This window comes from Ostrea edulis, chromosome 1 (assembly GCF_947568905.1).
Source record: "Ostrea edulis chromosome 1, xbOstEdul1.1, whole genome shotgun sequence".
In the NCBI taxonomy this organism is placed as follows: domain Eukaryota; kingdom Metazoa; phylum Mollusca; class Bivalvia; order Ostreida; family Ostreidae; genus Ostrea; species Ostrea edulis.
Window position 1 is genome coordinate 5,239,520 of NC_079164.1, and position 23,996 is coordinate 5,263,515.

A 23,996-nucleotide genomic window follows, 5' to 3' on the forward strand; every position below is an offset into this window, starting at 1 on the left:
TGTGTCAGATAGCAAGCATGAATTACTGATATGACTCATTAACATGGATTAGATGTGATATGTTTCTCACTACCACATTTCGATAATCGTCAAATGCCACTGCAGAATTAGAAGCTGTAGGTGCTACAAGGGATTTACAACAATGAGTGGTAAGTAAATATTGATCAGTTGTATAATCAAATAGTAGTTATGCAGGCGCGGATCTAGAACATTTTGAAAGAGGTGTGTGCACCAAAGGTTTAAGGTGTTGATATTACCATATGTATTTTGTACCTTTTCATCGTCTGCATGGAGTTGTATAAGTTAGTTACCAATCAAAACACTCTTTAGAAAACAATATAAAATGACCAACGAATTAACAAAGTTTATTGCTAAGTGGTATCTTTAATTCTTGACAAGCAAAAAAGTAGTTAGTTCTATCTTTAAAATCGCCCCTAATTTCCCGTGTTTGCAATTAAAGTCTATGCTGTTTAATCCGTTATTTGGTTTAGAATAGAATCAACAGAAATATACATTGTTTTACTTTTTGTAATCAATTTGAGTGTTCTTTTCAAAACTAAAATGACTGAGTGCATTATTTAGCGTTAAAGGGTACCCTGTGTCGACGGTCACAAACCCTTGACACGCAAACGACCGTTTCCTAATTTTCGAAAACGATTAGGCTCACTAGGGATCGTGAGGGAAACTAGAACACTCCCAACCAAAGATATATCAATTAATTAATCCCAGTAAGATGCCTGAAATATTGCCAAAATGGCGTAAAACAGTACTCAATCTTAATGTGGCGGTATTTTGCCATCTATATAATGTACATAAACAATTTCTGTTTTCTATTCATTTACAACGAAGTGAATGTATTAAAACCCTTAAATTGCACTTGTACTATGCGTAAATGTGTGTGTAGAGAATTGGGCAAGCACGGACCCCAGGATATACGAGAGGTAGGAACAGGTACCTAGGAGGAGTATGCATCCTCTGTAGACCGCTCATACCCGGCGTGAGCACTATATTTTGAGTAGGCAAACGGAGTTATCCGCAGTCAAACTCAGTGTGTCAGGAACGGCATAACAATTGGTATGAAACACTTCAGACAGCATTTGACCCAATGATAGGCTGTATTGGCAAACTAGATCATTATAACGACCAAAGTATTTGCGACTTTAAACGAGACTGTTGGAACCCCTGTACCATCAACTTGTTTGTCAGTAGCTTGCTTCGATTTCAAAACTGACCATACACGAAACAAGCTCTTGCGTATCGAATCAGTTGAGAGATATAAACACCATATGCAGGTGATAATGCAATCTTGCTACATAAATATGGGAAATTGACGATGGATAAGCTGAAATCATCCCGTTTGCCATACAGTTGGGTTGTTAGTTTGCCGTTGATATCTATTTTGAATTAAATAATATAATTCAGATTTAGTTATCGGATGAGTATTTTTCAAGTTGATCATGACCAAGACGCCGATTGAAATTTTATGTATTTGTGTGCTGACGTCATGTGCACAAAAATCGAAATGAAGAGACGACCAAAGTTAAAGTAATGTTTCATTTGTAAGTGTTAGAATTTTTACACGGGTACCGCATCGTATTGGTCATCATTAACTTGCAGAAAAAGTCGTCTGATAGACGAGTCCTCGCGTCTTGGATGGTAGGTCCACAAAATAAAGTTTTAAAAGGTAGGCAATACAGCGACACTAGCTGGTGTTGCTGAATTATCTCTCTTCAATATTGATCCGCTCTGACTCTTTCGCACATGTCACGATATAAAAGCGGGGCTCGGAGTCGGAGGAGTATCGGGTCTGTTGATAACTTGATACATGTTCCTAAACAGGGAAAGTCAAGTCAGACGTCTGGAAATTATTTGGGTTTCTTATAACTAACGCCAATGTGAATATCGTGGCTTGAAAAAAAAAACCACCCATTTCATTCCTCGTTGATAGGCTAATAGATGTGTGTATGTTGGACATATTCATAAAACTAAAAACAAAATAACCGGAAAATGATTCACATTTATTAACTACATGTAAATAAAGATTATATCGATCATTGATTGATACATTTTTTCCGATTTTGTTCGATGATGGATTATGAAAATTTTCCGATTATTCAGCACTAGCAGTTTGAACACAAATTACATTAAGTTCCTTTACATCTATTTTCTTTTTTTTTTCTATGTGCCTAGCGGAATAAACATCCCCTGTTGGCCGGTCACACCCATGATGTGTCCTATTTCTTGATATGAAAACGGAGTAATCGGTAGTCAATAAATCAGTATGTAAAGAACAGCCTAACAATTGGTATGATATTCGCTTAGACCCACTAACAACTTAAGGCAACAGATACCGTCTCACAATAATGAATTTGCAACTCCATATCCAAATCCATAACGAGTTCCATTACTTGGACTAGACAGAACGCGTGGAAGGCGTTTAGGTACATGTGTTTAGTCATGTGAAAGTTCCTAGAAAAATATCATCCGACCAAGGATCACAATTTACTTCAGATCTAATAAAAGAAGCCAGTCCATTACTATCCTTGAAGAGAACAACAACTACTCCATTATAGTCCGTATCTTAGGTTACTGATCCATTCTATCAGTCCGTATCTTAGGTTACTGATCCATTCTGATGGTCGAACTTTTCGAGTAATAATGTATTATGAGTTAGAAATCAAGATGTGCTGAATATCTGTACACCAAACGGACTATTGTATCTGTCCTTTTTACATTGTTCTATATCCAAAATGTCAATAAATTGCAAATAACGAGTAAAATAGATTTAGTCCGTGAAAACATTCCTATGCGACGTTGTCTGAGTCAGCGATTGTGCATAAAAAGTCTTACAACACGTCCCCATACTTTGATACCATCAACGTATTTAGGGTAAAGATTATCATACTTTGATGAGGCTAAGACCGTGTAAAAATGGAAGAAAGTATAAATTACTGTTAGAAATTCCCTCGAAGTATACTTCTTATTCGCCATTTTACCATGGTACTACATGTAATTAGTCGCGTATTTCGAGGGAATGCTGACTTTAAACGAGACTGTCAACAAGAAAGCAAACAGGACTTTATCGTGCTGATACCCCAGATCTATGTTACTCGGGAAGTATTTCTTACAAATCAGCGTTTGAACTCGTAAATCTATAAATAAATATTTGATTGATAATGAATAAAAAAGAACAGTTTGAAGACGAAGTTATTATTTGTAAATAGATTTTTTTATTGAATTTTAAATGTAATTCTTAATGTTTTAGATAATTTTATACACCTTTTATATTGCTCCTGGGTACCTGTTCTCATCCCCGACGTGTCCAGAGGCCCATGTTTGCTCTACTCGTATGGTGTGATTAATCACGGTTCATTATCTTAATGTATTCAGATTGTTGATACTAAAGCAATGCTACTGAAACAATAAGAAACAATTTCCCATTTTCCATCAGCACTTTATAAAAAAACACAAATAGATCAGCCGCTCCTTGACTCTGAATAGTTCAGCTGTACATTTGCAATGTTTCATTTATACCAAATCTTTCATTTTTTTGAGAAGAAATACACCATACGGTTCGTGACAGAAAATTGTTACAACACTCTTACTGATGTCCACGTTATGCTACCTACATTCCGTGTAGCGCACTTAAAACGATTGATAACAAGCACGTTAGCTACAGTCAATTGTAACACGTTAGCTACCGTCAAGTGTAACACGTTAGCTACCGTCAATTGTAACATGTTAGCTACAGTCAATTGTAACATGTTAGCTACAGTCAATTGTAATACGTTAGCTACAGTCAATTGTAACACTTGAGCTACATTCATTTGTGAAAGTTAACTACACAGTCAATTTCGTTAGAAAACACACATGGATATAGGATTTTTACAGCGTAATGTTAGATGATCCAGCGTTTTCCCATTTTTATCCAATCCTTTACAATGAAAAGAATAAATAAAGCCTATCTAACATCCAAAAACAGATAACTCTGTTTCCAATTATCATGGCCTTCCGTTGACAAATCGATATCTAATTTACAAATAATTCCTAAGATATTCTGTTGACATTAATACTATCTACTTTAATTATGTATTACTGACCAGAAGAATATAACTCTATAACATTTATTTCCTCTTGTTTACCAATCAGCTGATATACCTTTAATAGAGTCAAGGGAAATTTCGCTAACAGTAGTATGTGTACATGAAGGGTGCGATACGAGAATTCTCTGCATCTAAATCGAAAGTACAATTTCGTAAAATCTTTGTCATCGGTAAAGTTTTTATCTATTCCTTGTATCTGTGCCAGATAGCAAGCATAAATTATCGATATGACTCGTTAAAAGGGATAAGATGATGTAAATATATTATGCGATATATCTCTTGCTACCACATTTCGATCATCATCAGATGACACCGCAGAACTAGAAGCTGTAGGTGCTACAAAGAATTTAAAACAATGAGTGGTAAGTAAATATTGATGAGCTATGTAATTAGACTGTAGTTATGGAGGTGCGGATCTAGAAAATTTTCGAAGGGGGGTCTGACCCACGGGATTAAGATTTTGATATCTTTATATGTATTTTGTACTTTTTTATTGTCTGCATGAGGTTTTATAAGTTAGTCACCGATCAAAACACTCTTTAGAAAACAATATAAAATGACCAACGAATTTACAAAGTTTATTGCTATGTGGTATCTTTGATTCTTGACAAGCCAAAAAAGTGTTTAGTTTGATCTTTAGAATTGCCTCTAATTTCACGTGCCTGCAATTAAATTCCATGCTGTTTAATCTGCTCTTTGGTTTAAAATAGAATCAACAGAAACATACATTGTTTTACTTTTTGTAATCAACTGGAATGTTCTTTTCAAAACTAAAATGATTGAGTGCATTATCTAGCGTTAAAAGGGTACCATGTGTCGACGGTCATAACCCCTTGACACGCAAACGACCGTTTCCCTGATTTTCGAAATAGAATAGGCTCACTAAGGGCCGTCCGGGAAACGAAAACACTCACACACAGATATGTTTCAATTACCTAAACGCCGTAAAATGTGTGAAATATTGCCAAATGGCGTAAAGCCGTAATCAATAATTATTTCGCGGTATTTTACCATTTATATAATGTACATAAACAATTTCTGTTTCTTATTCCTTAACAATTGAATGGTTGTATCAAAACCCTTAGATTGAAAATGTGCGATGTGTAAAACTAATGGTAACATTTACGCATCCAATGACAAAGAATGGTGCTGAACTTCAGAAACGTTCTTAGCGGTAAGTAGTGATGAAACGATTGCCGACAATCAATTGTTTATGACTCGTTGATTCCGATTATTGATTCCATTTTAAATAATCGATTATTGTCCATAATAAACGAATCAACAACGCATGCTTTGTAAGAAATATTTATGAAAAGGAAGAAGGCTTTCGATATCATCTTCATTATCATCAATCTTGAAATCAATCAACAGTCATGAAGTTGATAACTAATCCGAGATTATGTAGCGTGCAGCCGTGGTTTCTCAATTTAGACTGAACTACTTGCTTGATTAGCGATGGGAAAGGCTATAAGCCCGTGAACTGATCCGACCGGAAACTCTGTGCACTCAAACACACACAAATTGCATACGTCATACCTTCTACTTTCGTTTTCCTATATATGATGCTGTACTCTGTTCACGGGCCTGATTCTAACACCAATTAAAATGTGATCCAGTTTCCGGGCCTGACTTTAATACTAATTAGGATAAGATTCAGTTCACGGGCCTCTAATTAGGATATGATCCAGTTCACGGGCCTGACTCTAACACTAATTAGGATGTGATTGAGTTCACGGGATTGCTTCTAACACTAATTAGGATGTGATTCAGTTCACAGGCCTGACTCTAACACCAATTAAGATGTGATTCAGTTCACGGGCCTCTAATTAGGATGTGATCCAGTTCACGGGCCTGACTCTAACACTAATTAGGATGTGATTGAGTTCACGGGCCTGATTCTAACACTAATTAGCATGTGATTGAGTACACGGGCCTGATTGTAACACTAATTAGGATGTGATCCAGTTCACGGACCCGATTCTAACACTAATTAGGATGTGATTGAGTACACGGGCCTGATTCTAACACTAATTAGGATATGATCCAGTTCACAGACCTGATTTTAACACTAATTAAGATGTGATTCAGTTCACTGGCCTCTAATTAGGATATGACCCAGTTCACGGACCCAATTCTAACACTAATTAGGATGTGATTGAGTACACAGGCCTGATTCTAACACTAATTAGGATATGATCCAGTTCACGGACCTGATTCTAACACTAATTAAGATGTGATTCAGTTCACTGGCCTCTAATTAGGATGTGATCCAGTTCACGGGCCTAATTCTAACACTAATTAGGATGTGATTGAGTTCACAGGTCTGATTCTAACACTAATTAGGATGTGATTCAGTGCACTGACCTCTAATTAGGATATGATCCAGTTCACGGGTCTGACTCTAACACTAATTAGGATGTGATTGAGTTCACGGGCCTCATTCTAACACTAATTAGAATATGATCCAGTTCACGGGCCTGACTCTAACACTGATTAAGATGTGATTCAGTTCACGGGCCTCTAATTAGGATATGATCCAGTTCACGGGCCTGACTCTAACACTAATTAGGATGTGATTGAGTTCACGGGCCAGATTCTAACACTAATTAGCATGTGATTCAGTTCACGGGCCTGATTCTAACACTAATTAGGATATGATCCAGTTCACGGACCTGATTCTAACACTGATTAAGATGTGATTCAGTTCACGGGCCTCTAATTAGGATATGATCCAGTTCACGGGCCTGACTCTAACACTAATTAGGATGTGATTGAGTTCACGGGCCTGATTCTAACACTAATTAGGATATGATCCAGTTCACGGGCCTAATTCTAACACTGATTAAGATGTGATTCAGTTCACGGGCCTCTAATTAGGATATGATCCAGTTCACGGGCCTGACTTTAACACTAATTAGGATGTGATTGAGTTCACGGGCCTGATTCTAACACTAATTAGGATATGATCCAGTTCACGCGCCTCTAATTACGATATGATCCAGTTCACGGGCCTGACTCTAACACTAATTAGGATGTGATTGAGTTCACGGGCCTGATTCTAACACTAATTAGGATGTGATCCAGTTCACGGGCCTGATTCTAACACTAATTAGGATATGATCCAGTTAACGGGCCTGATTCTAACACTAATTAGGATATGATTCAGTTCAAGGGCCTGATTCTAACACTAATAAAAAATGTGATTGAGTTCACGGGCCTGATTCTAACACTAATTAGGATATGATCCAGTTCACGGGCCTAATTCTAACACTGATTAAGATGTGATTCAGTTCACGGGCCTCTAATTAGGATATGATCCAGTTCACGGGCCTGACTTTAACACTAATTAGGATGTGATTGAGTTCATGGGCCTGATTCTAACACTAATTAGGATGTGATCCAGTTCACGGGCCTGATTCTAACACTAATTAGGATATGATCCAACTCACGGACCTGATTCTAACACTAAATAAAATGTGATTGAGTTCCCGGGCCTAACTCTAACGCTAATTAAGATATGATCCAGTTAACGGGCCTGATTCTAACACTAATTAGGATATGATTCAGTTCATGGGCTTGATTCTAACACTAATAAAAAATGTGATTGAGTTCACGGGCCTGACTCTAATACTAATTAGGATATGATCCAGTTCACATGCATCTAATCCAATCCTTGTAAACCCTAACCCAGTCCTTGTACAGCATAGCTTAGTCCCTGTAGAGCATAACCTAGTCCCTGTTGAGCATAACCTAGTCCCTGTAGAGCATAACCTAGTCCCTGTAAAGTATAACCTAGTCCCTGTAGAGTATAACCCAGTCCCTGTAGAGCCTAACCTATTCCCTGTAGAGTATAACCTATTCCCTGTAGAGTATAACCTAGTCCCTGTAGAGCATAACCTAGTCCCTGTAGAGTATAACCCAGTCCCTGTAGAGCATAACCTAGTCCCTGTAGAGTATAACCTAGTCCCTGTAGAGCATAACCTAGTCCCTGTAGAGTATAACCTAGTCCCTGTAGAGCATAACCTAGTCCCTGTAGAGCATAACCTAGTCCCTGTAGAGTATAACCCAGTCCCTGTAGAGCCTAACCTAGTTCCTGTAGAGCCTTACACTGTCTTAGCCTATACAATGCAACTTTGTCTCTGAACAACAGTATCGTATTTCACTGATAATAAATTTTCCATACATGTTTATTATTAGTTTAATCATCAGGCACAATTGAATAGTCTCGTGGGGATTCGGGTTAGAATAGATCCTCAGTACCCCCTTGCTTGTCGTAAGAGGCGATTAAATGGGGCGGTCCTTCGGATGAGACCGGAAAAACAGAGGTCCTGTGTCACAGCACGTGTGGGACAATAAAGATTCCTCCCTGCTCAATGGCTATAAGCGCCGAGCATAGGCCTAAATTTTACAGCCCTTCACCGCCAGTGGTGACGTCTCAATGTGAGTGAAATATTCTCGAGAGGGACGTTTAACAATATTCAATCAATCAATACACAATTGAATAAATACCCAGTCTCTCTGTGTTATAGACTTTTCCAGTCATCTTGAGCTAAATCAACATTTTTGTGCCAGACCCATTTTTGTGTGCATCATAACTCAGTATCTCTATAAATAGTTGAATCTGCAACTACTACATGTAAGAGCTTGACGTATTTGACAGACATTTTTTTCCACAATTTCCTCTGGTACTTAGTCTTGATTTTAATTAAGAAGAAAAAGTTGAACAGATAACAGTTTTATTATTAACACCTTAGACATACAATGATTAAATTATCACATTGTTGTAACCTTTGACATTGAAATATTTTCCAGATACATGTACTTATGAAAGAGCTGGCTCGCATTCTACCTCATGCTCCAAGATTGCGTAGCAATAGTAACACATGATGGCCATATTAGACAGATTGATAATGATGGGTAATCAGATCAAACATCCTTAATATAAATCAAATTTACATAATCTGTTAAGAATTGATTATATATTACTGGGTAATTAAGGGGTCTTTCATGAAAAGAAATGAAACATCTTTAAGTTTTCATAAAACATATGAAACAACAATTTTATCTTTCTTTCAATGATTAATTGGTAAACGCATTAAACGTTTCAATGTTCCATGGGAAATACAACATAACTATTTATTCTATATGTTGAACAAGAGGCCCATGGGCCACATCGCTCACCTGAGCCACCTTGGCTCATATTGAAAGAGTTTTCCTGAATAATTGTATGTAAAACTTTGATTCTCTATTGTGGCCCCATACAACCCCAGGAGGCCATGATTTCAATAAACTTGAATCTGTACTATGTCAGGAAGCTTTCATGTACATTTCAGCTCTTCTGGCCCAATGGTTCTTGATAAAAAAAATTAAATGACCCACCCTATTTTTGTGGTCATCTCCCCTTTGAAGAGGGCATGGCCCTTCATTTGAACAAACTCGAAAGCCCTTTACCCAAGGATACTTTTGGTTAAGTTTGGTTATTATTGGCCCAGTGCTTCTGGAGAAAATATAAAATGTTTAATCATGCACGGACAGACAATGAACAACAGGCGATCAGAAAAGCTCACTTGAGCTTTCAGCTCAGGTGAGCTAAAAAGTATTTACGTATGGAATAATTTTCTTCATATGTGTCGTTTTTCATCCAATGCTATTTCTCCCCACTTTTAAATTAACGTTCAGATTTAAAATGCATCAGAGTTTCCTGTAAATATGCATATCAATATGTGATATATGCCCTTATCAACTACAGAGTTTCATAATACTGCCTTGCATGTTAGTTAAAACAGTATACCCTTTACAAGTCGTTGCCTGCAGTATATAATAACCTCTCTATGATAAGAATGAGTTGAATTAAACAATGCTATAATTCTAATATACAAATGATCCATGTGTACATGTAAACTCTCCAAAGAAAACAATTTAAACAATGTTAATGTTGCTGAAGAAAATTTACCACAAAGCAAAAGAAATGCAAAAGTTTGGCATCGGATCAAGTGCCTTTGACCTTGTTGACAATATACAATTACAAACAAAAGAAATAATAATAATTTATTCGTTTTGTGAGTGCACACTCAGTGGAGGTCAGTGGAGGTGCATCTTCTGTTGGCCTCCTCATATGCCATTCCTGTTTTGGAACAAATGAGAACAACGGCCTCTTTTAACATCACAAGGGGCAGGTAGTGAGCTGCCATTCTGGAGAGCAAACAAAATTCTATGAAAATTTAAACTTTAAATATTGTGCAATCATAATAAACTATACTGTCTTTAAAAAATTTAAAGGTTGAAAAAGCATAACATACATAAATATACTATATTAAATTAGTTTTTATTGTTTCAAGGATGATATGTTTAAGTTCTAGATATGAATTACTGGTAAGTAGCCTTACAGTGGATAATTTAGAAAAAAATTTACTGAGGTCTTCATTTTGCAAGCCTTGCAGTGTTCTGTATTTGGTAAAATCTGAAATAGATATTGAAAAAATATTATATTCAAAACATGATAAAATCATGAACTCTTTGGGAATAATTTATGATTCAATTGCAACTACATGTAGGATCGTCTATGAAATAGACATGAATGCCCTTTCTTGCAGAGTGGTGAGAAATCAACACACAGAACAATAGATGGAAGGAAGGACATAATTTAGATAATTATAACAAACATTATACAACCTAGCCATATACATGCTTGGATATGAAAAGTATCAATATTAAATGGGAGTATCTCTACCCATGACGAGCCTTGCTGCACATCATTCTGTCCCTGAGTATATTTAGAACGTGTTCCAGTTCCTAAAAATAAAAGAGTCGGATTAGAAAGCTTTAATATGTTATGTGATGCACTACTTGTGTAAAAATTGAGCAAACATGTTCATTCAACTTCATAAAGATGTGTATTTTGGATCCATACCCAAAATGTATATTGACTAATTCCTATCATATCAAAGTAATCAAAATGTGAGCTGCTGATTCTTTAGAAAATTACTTTCTTACCAATATATCAATATACTTTCCCCAAAGCAGTAAAGTTTAATATATTTATTGAACGGATTTTTAGCTCACCTGAGCTGAAAGCTCAAGTGAGCTTTTCTGATCACCCGTATTCCGGCGTCCGTCCGTCCGTCTGTCCATCCGTCTGTCTGTCCGTCCGTCTGTAAACTTTTCACATTTTCAACTTCTTCTCAACAACCACTGGGCCAATTTCAACCAAAGTTGGCACAAAGCATCCTTAGGTAAAGGGAATTCTAAATTGTTAAAATAAAGGGCCATGCCACCTTCCAAGGGGAGATAATCAAGAAAAGGTAAAAATAGGGTAGGGTCATTAAAAGATCTTCTTCTCAAGAACCACTGGGCCAGAAAAGATGAAATTTATAGATAAGCTTTATTAGGTAGTGCAGATTCTAAATTGTTAAAATCATGGCCCCCGGGGGTCGGATGGGGCCACAATAGGGGATCAAAGTTTTACATACAAATATATAGGGAAAATCTTTAAAAATATTCTTCTCAAGAACCATTGGACCAAAGAAGTTCACATTTACATGAAAGCTTTCTGACATAGTGTAGATTCAAGTTTGCAAAAACCATGGCCTCCAGGGGTAGGTTTGGGGCCATAATAGGGACTACGGTTTTACATGCAAATAGATATGGAAAATCTTCTGATGTGGACCAAGGTGACACAGGTGAGCGATGTGGCCCATGGGCCTCTTGTTTTATAAACTGGTGGTGTCTTTCATGGTCTTCTTCCTCACTGGAAAAATACTGTTGTCTTGTTAATACATGGTTTTGAAGTGGACATTGTTTTCAGAAGTAAGGATGTAGATGTAAATCATGTTTTCCCCACAACCCCTGGCCAATGGATTTGAATAATTAGGAGCTAGGATGAACTAAAAATTGTCTACCACAGCCACATACAAACAAGAGGCCCAAGGACCACATCGCTCACCTGAGTCACTTTGGCTCATACATATGTATTTAAAGATTTTTCCTATATATTTGTATGCAAAACTTTGATCCCCCATGTGACCCCATCCTACCCCTGGGAGCCATAATTTTCACAAACTGAAATCTGAAATATGTCAGGAAGCTTTCATGTCAATATCAGCTTTTCTGGCTCAGTGGTTCTTGAGAAAAAGATTTTTAAACATTTTCCTTATATATTTGTATGTAAAAACTTTGATCCCCTATTGTGGCCCCATCCAACCCCCAGGGGCCATGATTTTAATAAACGTGAATTTGTACTATGCCAGTAAGCTGTCATGTAAATTTCAGCTTTTCTGGCCGAGTGACTCTTGATTAGAAGATTTTTTAATGACCCCACCCTATTTTTGCATTTTTGTGATTATCTCCCCTTTGAAAGGGACATGACCCTTCTTTTGAACAAACTTGAAAGCCCTTCACTCAAGGATGCTTTGTGGGAAGTTTGGTTGAAATTGGTCCAGCGGTTCTTGAGAAGAAGTCGAAAATGTAAAACGTTTATGACGCCCGACGACGACAGACAACGGGCAAATTTTGATCAGAAAAGCTCACTTGAGCCTTTGGCTCAGGTGAGCTAAAAATATAAATGCTCACCATTTACGAATATCACAGTTTATCATTCCTTTCGGTGCATGGAGTAAACTGCCAATCTGTAAGATATTTAATTATCAAATACTTTTATGCTATTCTCTAAACTGAGCACACTAAAAACTGTAATTCATATAATACAACACAAGAGATGTTTCTAAAACACATATGCCCCCCAAGTTGCAAAATTGAAAGGGTTGTACCCGTGCCTCATTTAATTGATAGTAGTTACACCAATTCAAAATATTGAGCAGACAATACCTTCCTATGTCAAGAGTGGACTGACCATGTGACCTAAGAATCAATAGGGGTCATCTACTCCTTATATATGCTGTACAAGTGTACCAAGTTTGTTGTCAATCAACCAATTAATTCGTAAAATATAGGAAACATCCCCCTTAATGTATTGAATAGTATGGAGGAGAAAGCATGGGCAGGAAGATAGACATGAACTCTGATAAGCCATATAGGAGGAGAAGCGTTCACAAACTATTTTATACCCTACACCCCTCAGATCCACTTTAACTTTAAGGATAGCAATTGGATCCTCCTGTCCCTACAACTTGCACATCTACAAATGGCATTGAAGCATTGTACAAATTCTCAAGTCTATCAGATAAGCCATAAAGGAGAAGTGTTCACAAGGTATTTTAACATCTTCCACCCCTTTTAGATCCACTATATCTTTTAGGAAAAACTTTGGATCCTCCCATTCCGACAATATGCACATCTACAAATGACAATTAAGCATTGTACAAAGTTTCAAGTCTATCCAATAAGCCATATGGGAGGAGAAGAGTTCATAAGCTATTTTACATCTTCCACCCCTCTTAGATCCACTATAACTCTTAGGAAAACAATTGGATCCTCCCGTCCCAACAATATTCACATCTGCAAATGACAATGAAGCATTGTACAAAGTTTCAAGTCTATCTGATAAGCCATATAGGTGGAGAAGCGTTCACAAGATTTTGTGACAGAAGGAAGGACGGACAGAAAGTACAAATACAATATGTCTCCCCCTGGAAGAGGGAAGATATAATTATATGAGTGCATGTTTATATACACACAGCACTAAACATAACTTAAAGTAATTCCACCCTCCTATGATGTCATCAGATTTTGCAAAATCAATGATTTATTTAGATTTATGCATGATAGGAACATAAATTTTGTTAGTCTTTTCCGATAGTTATTGTAAAAAAACAACCTGTTAAAACAAGAGGTACTGTGAGCAATGCTCACTAAGAATACCCCTCGCTTACCCCAATCTCCTAAAGGGTGTTGGAAATAGGTAAAACTTCAATATTATGATCCAAAAGGTATCTAGGAACACAGCATCTCCATGCGATGAAAAAAGCCATTAAAGAATTTAAATGGAAACCATATTGCTACTTTGATGTCCAGTGCGCGTGACCTTTGACCTTTTGACCCCAAAATCGATAGGGAACATCTTCATCCCATGGGTAGTCCATATATATGATATGGTGACGGTAGGTGGAAAGGATAATGCTTTAGAGCCCGGAAACCATTGCGTCTACAGACGGACGGACAGACAGACGGACAACCCGATTCCAGTATACCCCCCCCCCCACAACTTGTTGCGGGGGGTATAATAAACTATTTCAAAAGTCTAAGTTATAGATGAATAATCAATGATACGATTTAAATCAAAATAGATGTGTGTAACATTTCACTATAAAGAGTTGTATGAAAATGTGATTTGTGGAAATAAATAATAATGCTATAATTCTAATTAGAGGCCTGTGATCTTAATCACATCCTAATTAGTGTTAGAGTCAGCCCCCTGAACTGGAGCATATCCTAATTAGTGTTAGAATCAGGCCCGTGAACTGAATCATATCCTAATTAGTGTTAGAATCAGGCCAGTGAACTCAATCACATGCTAATTAGTGTTAGAATCAGGCCCGTGAACTCAATCACATGCTAACTAGTGTTAGAATCAGGCCCGTGAACTCAATCACATTTCAATTAGTGTTAGAATCAGGCCCGTGAACTGGATCATATCCTAATTAGTGTTAGAATCAGGCCCGTGAACTGGATCATATCCTAATTTGTGTTAGAATCAGGCCCGTGAACTGGATCACATTTTGATTAGTGTTAGAATCAGGCCCGTGAACTGGATCACATTTTAATTAGTGTTTGAATCAAGCCCGTGAACTGGGTCATATCCTCATTAGTTTTAGAATCAGGCCCGTGAACTCAATCACATTTTACTTAGTGTTAGAATTAGGCCCGTGAACTCAATCACATTTAATTAGTGTTAGAATGAGGCCCGTGAAGTCAACCACATGCTAGTTAGTGTTAGAATCAGGCCCGTGAACTGGATCATATCCTGATTAGTGTTAGAATCAGGCCCGTGAACTGGATCACATTTTGATTAGTGTTAGAATCAGGACCGTGAACTGGATCATATCCTAATTAGTGTTAGAAGCAGGCCCGTGAACTCAATCACATGCTAATTAGTGTTAGAATCGGGACCGTGAACTGGATCACATTTTAATTAATGTTAGAATCAGGACCGTGAACTGGATCATATCCTAATTAGTGTTAGAAGCAGGCCCGTGAACTCAATCACATGCTAATTAGTGTTAGAATCAGGCCCGTGAACTCAATCACATGCTAGTTAGTGTTAGAATCAGGCCCGTGAACTGGATCACATTTTAATTAGTGTTAGAATCAAGCCCGTGAACTGGATCACATTTTGATTAGTTTTAGAATCAGGCCCGTGAACTCAATCACATTTTACTTAGTGTTAGAATTAGGCCCGTGAACTCAATCACATTTAATTAGTGTTAGAATCAGGCCCGTGAACTCAATCACATTTTGATTAGTGTTAGAATCAGGACCGTGAACTGGATCATATCCTAATTAGTGTTAGAAGCAGGCCCGTGAACTCAATCACATGCTAATTAGTGTTAGAATCGGGACCGTGAACTGGATCACATTTTAATTAATGTTAGAATCAGGACCGTGAACTGGATCATATCCTAATTAGTGTTAGAAGCAGGCCCGTGAACTCAATCACATGCTAATTAGTGTTAGAATCGGGACCGTGAACTGGATCACATTTTAATTAATGTTAGAATCAGGCCCGTGAACTGGATCATATCCTAATTAGTGTTAGAAGCAGGCCCGTGAACTCAATCACATGCTAATTAGTGTTAGAATCAGGCCCGTGAACTCAATCACATGCTAGTTAGTGTTAGAATCAGGCCCGTGAACTGGATCACATTTTAATTAGTGTTAGAATCAAGCCCGTGAACTGGATCATATCCTGATTAGTTTTAGAATCAGGCCCGTGAACTCAATCACATTTTACTTAGTGTTAGAATTAGGCCCGTGAACTCAATCACATTTAATTAGTGTTAGAATGAGGCCCGTGAAGTCAACCACATGCTAGTTAGTGTTAGAATCAGGCCCGTGAACTCAATCACATTTTGATTAGTGTTAGAATCAGGACCGTGAACTGGATCATATCCTAATTAGTGTTAGAAGCAGGCCCGTGAACTCAATCACATGCTAATTAGTGTTAGAATCGGGACCGTGAACTGGATCATATTTTAATTAATGTTAGAATCAGGCCCGTGAACTGGATCATATCCTAATTAGTGTTAGAAGCAGGCCCGTGAACTCAATCACATGCTAGTTAGTATTAGAATCAGGCCCGTGAACTCAATCACATGCTAATTAGTGTTAGAATCAGGCCCGTGAACTCAATCACATGCTAATTAGTATTAGACTCAGGCCCGTGAACTGGATCACATTTTAATTAGTGTTAGAATCAGGCCCGTAAACTGCATCATATCCTGATTAGTGTTAGAATCAGGCCCGTGAACTCAATCACATCCTAATTAATGTTAGAATCAGGCCCGTGAACTGGATCATATCCTAATTAGTGTTAGCGTCAGGCCCGTGAACTCAATCACATCCTATTTAGTGTTAGAGACAGACCCGTGAAGTGGACCATATCCTAATTAGAAGCCCATGAACTCAATCACATCCTAATTAGAACCCAGTGAACTCAATCAAATCATTATTAGTGTTGATTCTGTACCTCCACTTACAAAAGATTTTTAATGTGCATCTCGGGTACGAGTTAATACTAGACCTTTAGTAAAAACGAAAGTAAATTGTATGACGTATGCAATTTGTGTGTGTTTGAGTTCACGGAACTTCCGATTGTATCAGTTCACGGGCTTATAGACCCTGCCATTAGCGATGAGAGTCCCCTAGGCTTTATTCCGAGATACTGAACAGTGGTTGGCAGTAAAATTATTTGAGACAATGATCAGTTCAAATGATTAGCTATTTTACAAAGAACAATGAAATCACGCACAATTATAGAAAAGTTTGATCAACTCAAAATTACTCACTTCAATTACTCAATATTGCTCAATGTTTGTCTTTGCTCAATTTGACTCTGTATTAATGAGATAAATGTAGCGGAAGTAATGGTAAAGGTGAGTAATGTATCATTCCTATGTAAAGTATTTAATACTGACTTTGTTTAGGAAAGACTTATTCAGCCACGTCTATACCTTACCGTTGTTAAGCTTTCTCTTTTAATCGGTGTTCTTCTTGGTCCAGAGATGTGTGTGTAAACTGATGCTGATTGTGAAGATTTAAGGTGCAGACTGCCCAGTAGGGGCCCTGCTACACTAGGTTTGTTGCGGCGAGGCGACGATGGTGGTCGACCTTCGGATCCCCTGGAAACAGGGACGGGTCTTCTTGAAGATCCAGGGATGGTTAGGTCCTCCAGAAGGTAGTGGATGGGTCCATATCCTCTTCCCAGAGTCCATCGCCCTAGGATTCCCACAGTATAGTCGGGTGATGGGCTTCTTGAAGGTAGCTTGCTATTCTTCATCTGTGGTCGATCGACCTTCGGATCTCCCTCAGTAAAATCGGGGAGACGGTCTTCTTGAAGACTGTGTTTAGGAGGCGGCAAAGGAGGAACGGAGGGAGCATCCCATCGGATCCAGTGCAGAAACCCACCAGCTCTGTGCTTGAATTTGTCTAAATAATTTAGATAGTCGCCTAAATTTCCTTAGTTACTGGCTGAAAGCAGAAGGATAGTTGTGTGTATGCAAATGTATTTATGGCCGAAAGTGTTTAACGTGGAGTTGACAAGGCTCGCACGTCCATTACTTTATGAGAAAGCCATAGAAGACGCGTTAGACCACTGTCTTTAATAGATAGTTGGCCTCTTGCATCGATGCGTTATTGTATAAGGATTTACTTGATAAATTTAAGTGTATGTGTGTCTAATTTAAACTATAATACAGAGAGCTTTATACCCTATTATGGAGCATACGCTTATTGATAATACAGGGAATAGGATTCTGAATCCTATATTTTATCCAGGATATGCCTGGATATATTAAAATAGCTTAATAGGCCTAAATGGGAAATTTAATATTAAGGACTTAGGGGTTTTGTGTTTGATTATTGGCTGTAATTTGTGTTATTTTAAGGCAAAACATGCATGTTAGTATTACTGTTTATATTTTTATTTATTTGTGGGTTTTTTGTTGTTTTTTTGTTGTTGTTTTTTTTGGGTTTTTTTTTTTTTTTGTTTTTTTTTTTTTTTACATTATATAAAAGGAATTAGTTGAGAAGGGTATGTTATTTGGGTAAAAGTATAAGCATAAACTGCCAAGGTAAGTGATGTGTTTATGGTATGTCTGGGTGTTTTGGTGAATAAATCTTAATGGCGGTGGGCATGTGTTATTGCCGGGAAACTACAGTTAGCAGAAGTGACTGATACCTGCAGTAGCCCTTAAAGGTTAAAATGTATAACTGTCAGCCACTTCCGTTACCAGAGGTGTTGCTTCAGGAGTGTCAGACAGTTGAGGGTGTAAGTAAAGCGTTAATGAGACATTTGACACCGGCCCAGGGTTAAGCCCCGGACCACTGCCAGCAGACAACTTCTGACCTGACATAGTACCAACGCCACATAAACCGCTACGATGATAGAGAATAATGAGAATGAGAGAAGATGCCACCAAAGGCAAGTGGTCGAATCCTACCCCAACTGGGGCATCTCTACAATAAGATAAGGAGTTCGAGCCAAAAGCAATTAGTAGAACTTAGATATTGAGTATGGATGGATGTGATGCAGCGTATCCATGAGGCAATTGGCACCACCACAAGGTTAAGCCCCGGGCCACTGCCAGCAGACAAATTCTAACCTGACATAGTGCCAACGCCACACAAACCGCTACGATGAAAGAGGATGAGAGAAGATGTAGCCAAAAGCAAATGATCGAATCCTACCCCAACTGGGGCATCTCTACAATAAGATACGGAGTTCGAGCCAAGAGCAATTAGTCACACTTAGATGTAGTTAGTATATCCTGTGGATGTGATAAAGTTTAATATTGCTGGTACGATGGTGCTAATGTTGCAGGCGGATATGGTTAGTAGGGTGTAAAGGTCAAAGGTAGTGACTCCTGCTGCATGTAGTGTTTGTATGAGGCTTGTTCTATAGTGGTTGTGAAGTGGACAGTGTAAAAGGTAATGGGCGATTGTTTCTGGCAGTGTGTACATTTGTTGTTTGTGTGTCTGGTGTACTGACCTAAATCGCCCAATAGATTGGTTGTTCCTACCCTCAAGCGTGTGATGATTTTGTCATAGTGTATACAAGGTGAAGATAACGAACAGTGATCAATCTCATAATTCCTATAAGTAATACAGAATAGGTAGTTGGGCAAACACGGACCCCTGGACACACCAGAGGTGGGATCAGGTGCCTAGGAGGAGTAAGCATCCCCTGTCGACCGGTCACACCCGCCGTGAGCCCCATATCTTGATCAGGTAAACGGAGTTATCCGCAGTCAAAATCAGTATGTGCCAAGAACGGCTTAACAATCGGTATGAGACACGTCAGACAGCATTTGACCCAATGTGAGGTTGTATTGACGAACTAGATCGTTATAACGACCATAGAATTTGCGAAGTGCTGACTTCAATCGAGACTGTTGAAACCCCTGTACCATCAACTTGTTTGTCAGTAGCTTACCTCGATTTAAAAACTGTAAACTATGTTAGAGTGATATTTGAGAGGTTTTGAGGATGGGTTGGATTAGATTTTAGATATGAGTTTGGTGTTTGAGTTAGTTGTTGTTTGTAGATGCCAGTTATAGTGCGATGTATGTAGCTGTAAATTTCTCTGACCCCTACCAATATGTCATATCTAACCATGTTATGACCTAGTGATTGTTTTGCAGTGTTGTCGACAGTCTCGTTTCCTTGAATGCCGACATGTGAAGGTATCCACTGGAAGTGGATGTGTTGGTTATATTGTGTGGAGTGATGCAAGAGGGTGAGGATGGAGTTTGAAATGTTTGTAGTGTTTGTAGTGCACTAAGGGAGTCACTGAGAATTACCGTTCTCCGATATCCCTTATTGTGAATGTATTTGAGTGCAGCAATTAGAGCGATTATCTCCGTCGAGTAAACAGATATGTTGTCCGTGTATCTATACCCCTCCTCTATGGGACCGCTGGGGTCATAGATGGCTGCACCCGTTTTGCCTGTGGTGGGATCTTTACTTCCACCAGTGTAGATATTTTGGAAGCCTTGGTAGTGTATGTCTATGTGTTGCAGTGCAATTGCTTTGATTTGTAATGGGTTACTGTGCTTTTTGGTGATTGCACTGCCGATATTGGTGCAAACTGTAGGAGGAGGAAAAGTCCATGGAACCATTGGTAGCAATTGTTTGGTTGGTGACTCAGGTAGCCCATAAGTGTTTGCATACTTCCATATTTGGTAACCAAATCGTCCATTTCTCTTATCCTCCCCAACCTTTCGTTGGATTTGATGTCAGTGTATGCGTATGTATGTGGTGCTTGCAATAATGTATTTGTAGGATTTGTTTTGTCAGAGGAGACCCTAACTAACCCAGTACCTTAGAGAAAGTTGTAGTCTGCGTAGGTTAAGTGGTAGTTCTCCCGATTCCAGTAGGACTGTGCTTTTGTCTGTTTTGTGGTGATTTCTAAGTGCAATTCGGAGTGCCAACTCTTGGATCCTGTCCAGACTTTGAAGATATGTCTTGCAACCTGAGTTGTAAGCCTGGCATCCGTAGTCAAGTGTAGATTTGTATAGCATTAGAAGAGTTTGTTTGTCAGCACCGAATTTTGTGCCTGAAACACAATGCATAATATTCAGCATTTTGCAGCATTTAATTTTGAGTTTTTCGACGTGAGCTTTGAATGTCATATGTTCGTCGAAGATGACTTCCAGAAAGGTTACTTTTGATTGTACCTTGATGGGTTGATTTCTTAGGTAGAGTTTTAGCTGGGATTTGTAGTTAGTGTGCCTTGGGTTAGTTTTGCCAAATAAGACTGCGACATTTTTAGGTTGCGATAGCTTGAAACCCCACTGGATGGACCAGTTTGAAATTGAGTCTAGAGTGCTTTGAAACCTAATGTTGATGATTTTAATAGAGCGACTTGTGTGGTGAATTTGCGAGTCATCTGCAAACTGGAAGAGATCAGTCACTTGGTATCGTTGTTTATGGCGTTGTATTGTGGATGATAAGTCGTTGATCATGAGATTGAAAAGTGTGGGACTGATAACAGAACCTGTGGTGTACCATTGTCCAAGGTGTGCGGATCCGAATTGGGCTGGTTTACTGTGACCTGTATTTTCCTGTCTTTGAGGAATGACCTGATGAAGCAGAGTGTGTTGCCAGTGATGTGGAACTGATGACGAAGATTATATATAAGTCCATCATACCAGACCAGATCGAAGGCTTTAGAGATGTCGATGAAGACCGCTCCTGTGTATTGACTGTTTGCCATTCCTCTTAGTACTTTGGTTTCCAGCTGGACAAGATTGTCTATTGTAATGCGACCTGGGCGGAATCCATTCTGTGCAGGGTCGAGTTTGCCTTGTTTATCAGGAACATGGTGATTCTTGCCTAGTTTAGGTATTGGAATGACTATGGCATTTCTCCAGCATGTTAGAAATTGTTTTTCTTTTTAAATAGTTGATTGTAGAAATGAAGTATAATGTTCGTGAAATTTGGAGGGAGGTGTTTTAGCACGAAGTATGTAATTTTGTCCCCTCCTGGTGCAGTGTTTTTGTCATGTGTGAGAGTTTGCCTGAGTTCGTGCAATGTAAATGGTAGATTGAGTGTTCCAGTGTTGGGACCTGTGTCTTTGACGTGGAGTTTGTGTTTGAATCGGTCCCTGATTAGTGCATATGCTAGATCAAGGTTGCTATTGTAACTAGCTTGTTGAAATGTTTTAGCAATTAAATTTGCCTTGTCTTGTGAGCTGTATGCATTTTGTATTCTTGGAAGAGTTGTCCTAGTGTTTTGCCTAAACTTGCTTTGACCTTTCTCCAGACTGTTGTTGTGTTTGTACGCCAGTGTAGTGTTGAAATAATGTTTTGCCAGTGAGTTTGCTGTTCTTGGAAGATGACATGTTTTGTTTGTTTACATGCTCTGTTGTATTCTGCCTTGGAGATGTGTCCCTGCTGGAATTCCTTAATCCTTAAAGGCTTTCCTGCTAGCTTTCCTGGCTTGAGTGCAGTTGTCTGTCCAAGCAGGGTTAATTGGCCTGGTGACTGTTTTACCTGAAGTTCTGGGTATGGAGTGTCCAGCTGCTTGAAAAATAGTCTTGTTGATATTGTCTAGATATTGATATATGTTGTTATACCCTATAGCTTCGAGCTGATTGGATAGTGACTGAGCATTATCATTGGCTAAAATCTAGCTATTTGTTTGGTCAGTGTATCGGTAACTTTCAATCCACTTCCGAATTCACAACTTTACCTCGAATAAAGGAATACATTTATCACACAGAGATAATGCCAAATTCGTTTCAATTACTCCAACCCTTACTCACACTTTTTTATTGTGACATGTACAAGGGAAGGGGGGGGGGGTCAGAGCAGACTCCATAATGAAAAGTGGGGATTCTGCGACACCAGCTAGTGTCGTTGCTTTGCCTACCTTCTACAACTTTACTTCTAATCAAGATATGATTCAGTTATCGGATGAGCATTCTTCAAGTTAATCATAACCATGACGCAGATTTGAATTTTGTGTATTTGTGTGCTAACTTCATGCGCAAAGAAATCGAATGACAAGGATGCGACTGAACTCAAAGTGATGCTTCATTTGTAAATATTGCAGTTTTTACACGGCAATAGCTGGTAGAATATTCATGTAATAACCGAATGCTAGCGTTTTGGATGGTAGATCCGCGAAATAAAGTTGTATAGCTTTCATTCATATGTTGATTTAATATATCCCTGTGAGCTCGAAATAAAGGACATCACAGAGTCGTGCACTTCTGCTTCATACTTGGATATTTTATTGAAAGTAGACATTAACGGCAAACTAACAACTCAACTGTATGACAAACGGGATGATTTCAGCTTCTCAGTCGTCAACTTCCCACATTTATGTAGCAATATTCCATTATCACCTGCATATGGTGTTTATATATCTCAACTGATTCGATATGGAAGAGCTTGTTCTGGGTATAGTCAGTTTTTAAATCGAGGTAAGCTACTGACAAACAAGTTGATGGTACAGGGATTTCAACAGTCTCGATTGAAGTCAGCATTTCGCAAATTCTATGGTCGTTATAACGATCTAGTTCGTCAATACAACCTCGCATTGGGTCAAATGCTGTCTGACGTGTTTCATACCGATTGTTAAGCCGTTCTTGGCACACTGATTTTGACTGCGGATAACTCCGTTTACCTGATCAGGATATGGGGCTCACGGCGGGTGTTACCGGTCAACAGGGGATGCTTACTCCTCCTAGGCACCTGATCCCACCTCTGGTGTGTCCAGGGGTCCGTGTTTGCCCAACTATCTAATTTGTATTACTTGTAGGAGTTATGAGATTGATCACTGTTCGTTATCTTCACCTTGCATAAGGTACATGTAGGTAATGCAGCGACACTAGCGGATGTTGCTGAATTCTAACTTTTCAATATGGAGTCTGCTCTAACCCCCCCCCCCCCCCCCACCACCACCACCAAACATGTCAAATCGCCAATCGTTTGGGTAATAAAATTGATTAGGAAGCTCAGCGGCGTTTGGGCGTAAATAAGCGGGGGCTTATATATATATATAAGCACTAAAATGACCAACAACACGAACAACAGTGAATTGTCAAATTTTCGGGACAACCTTTCCTTTCCTCAGGACGATAAAATATTTACATAGAAAAGAAACCTAAATAGAAAAGGAAACTGAAACTAAAACTTATCAGCTTTTGTAGCTTAGTTACAGTTTTAGTTTCCTTTTCTATGTAAGAATTTTATCGTCCTGAGGAAAGGACAGGTT

The 23,996-nt window shown here is 38.5% G+C and overlaps 1 protein-coding gene and 1 long non-coding RNA gene across 5 annotated transcripts in view; one reads left to right on the top strand and one right to left on the bottom strand.

Moving 5' to 3' along the window:
• Positions 1-23,996, top strand: part of LOC130050932 (protein mono-ADP-ribosyltransferase PARP12-like) — a 38,112-nt gene continuing 14,116 nt past the window's right edge. Inside the window, exon 1 of one of the 2 annotated variants that reach the window (XM_056151911.1) lies at positions 1-149. In XM_056151911.1, coding sequence (XP_056007886.1) covers positions 143-149 — 7 coding nt within the window. In that variant the 5' untranslated portion in view covers positions 1-142. Of the gene's footprint in view, positions 150-4,321; positions 4,466-23,996 lie in introns of those variants that run through there. The other variant, XM_056151914.1, reaches the window with a different exon arrangement.
• On the bottom strand, positions 9,885-14,610 carry LOC130050960 (uncharacterized). 3 transcript variants are annotated; one of them, XR_008799350.1, is made up of 5 exons: positions 13,931-14,610; positions 12,672-12,727; positions 10,834-10,895; positions 10,490-10,563; positions 9,885-10,295 (listed from the first exon to the last, which is right to left on the bottom strand). It is a non-coding gene; the product is annotated as an uncharacterized LOC130050960 (long non-coding RNA). The 3 variants fall into 3 exon arrangements; XR_008799348.1 differs by lacking the exon at positions 13,931-14,610 and having other exon boundaries at positions 10,516-10,563; positions 12,672-12,861; XR_008799347.1 differs by lacking the exon at positions 13,931-14,610 and having other exon boundaries at positions 12,672-12,861.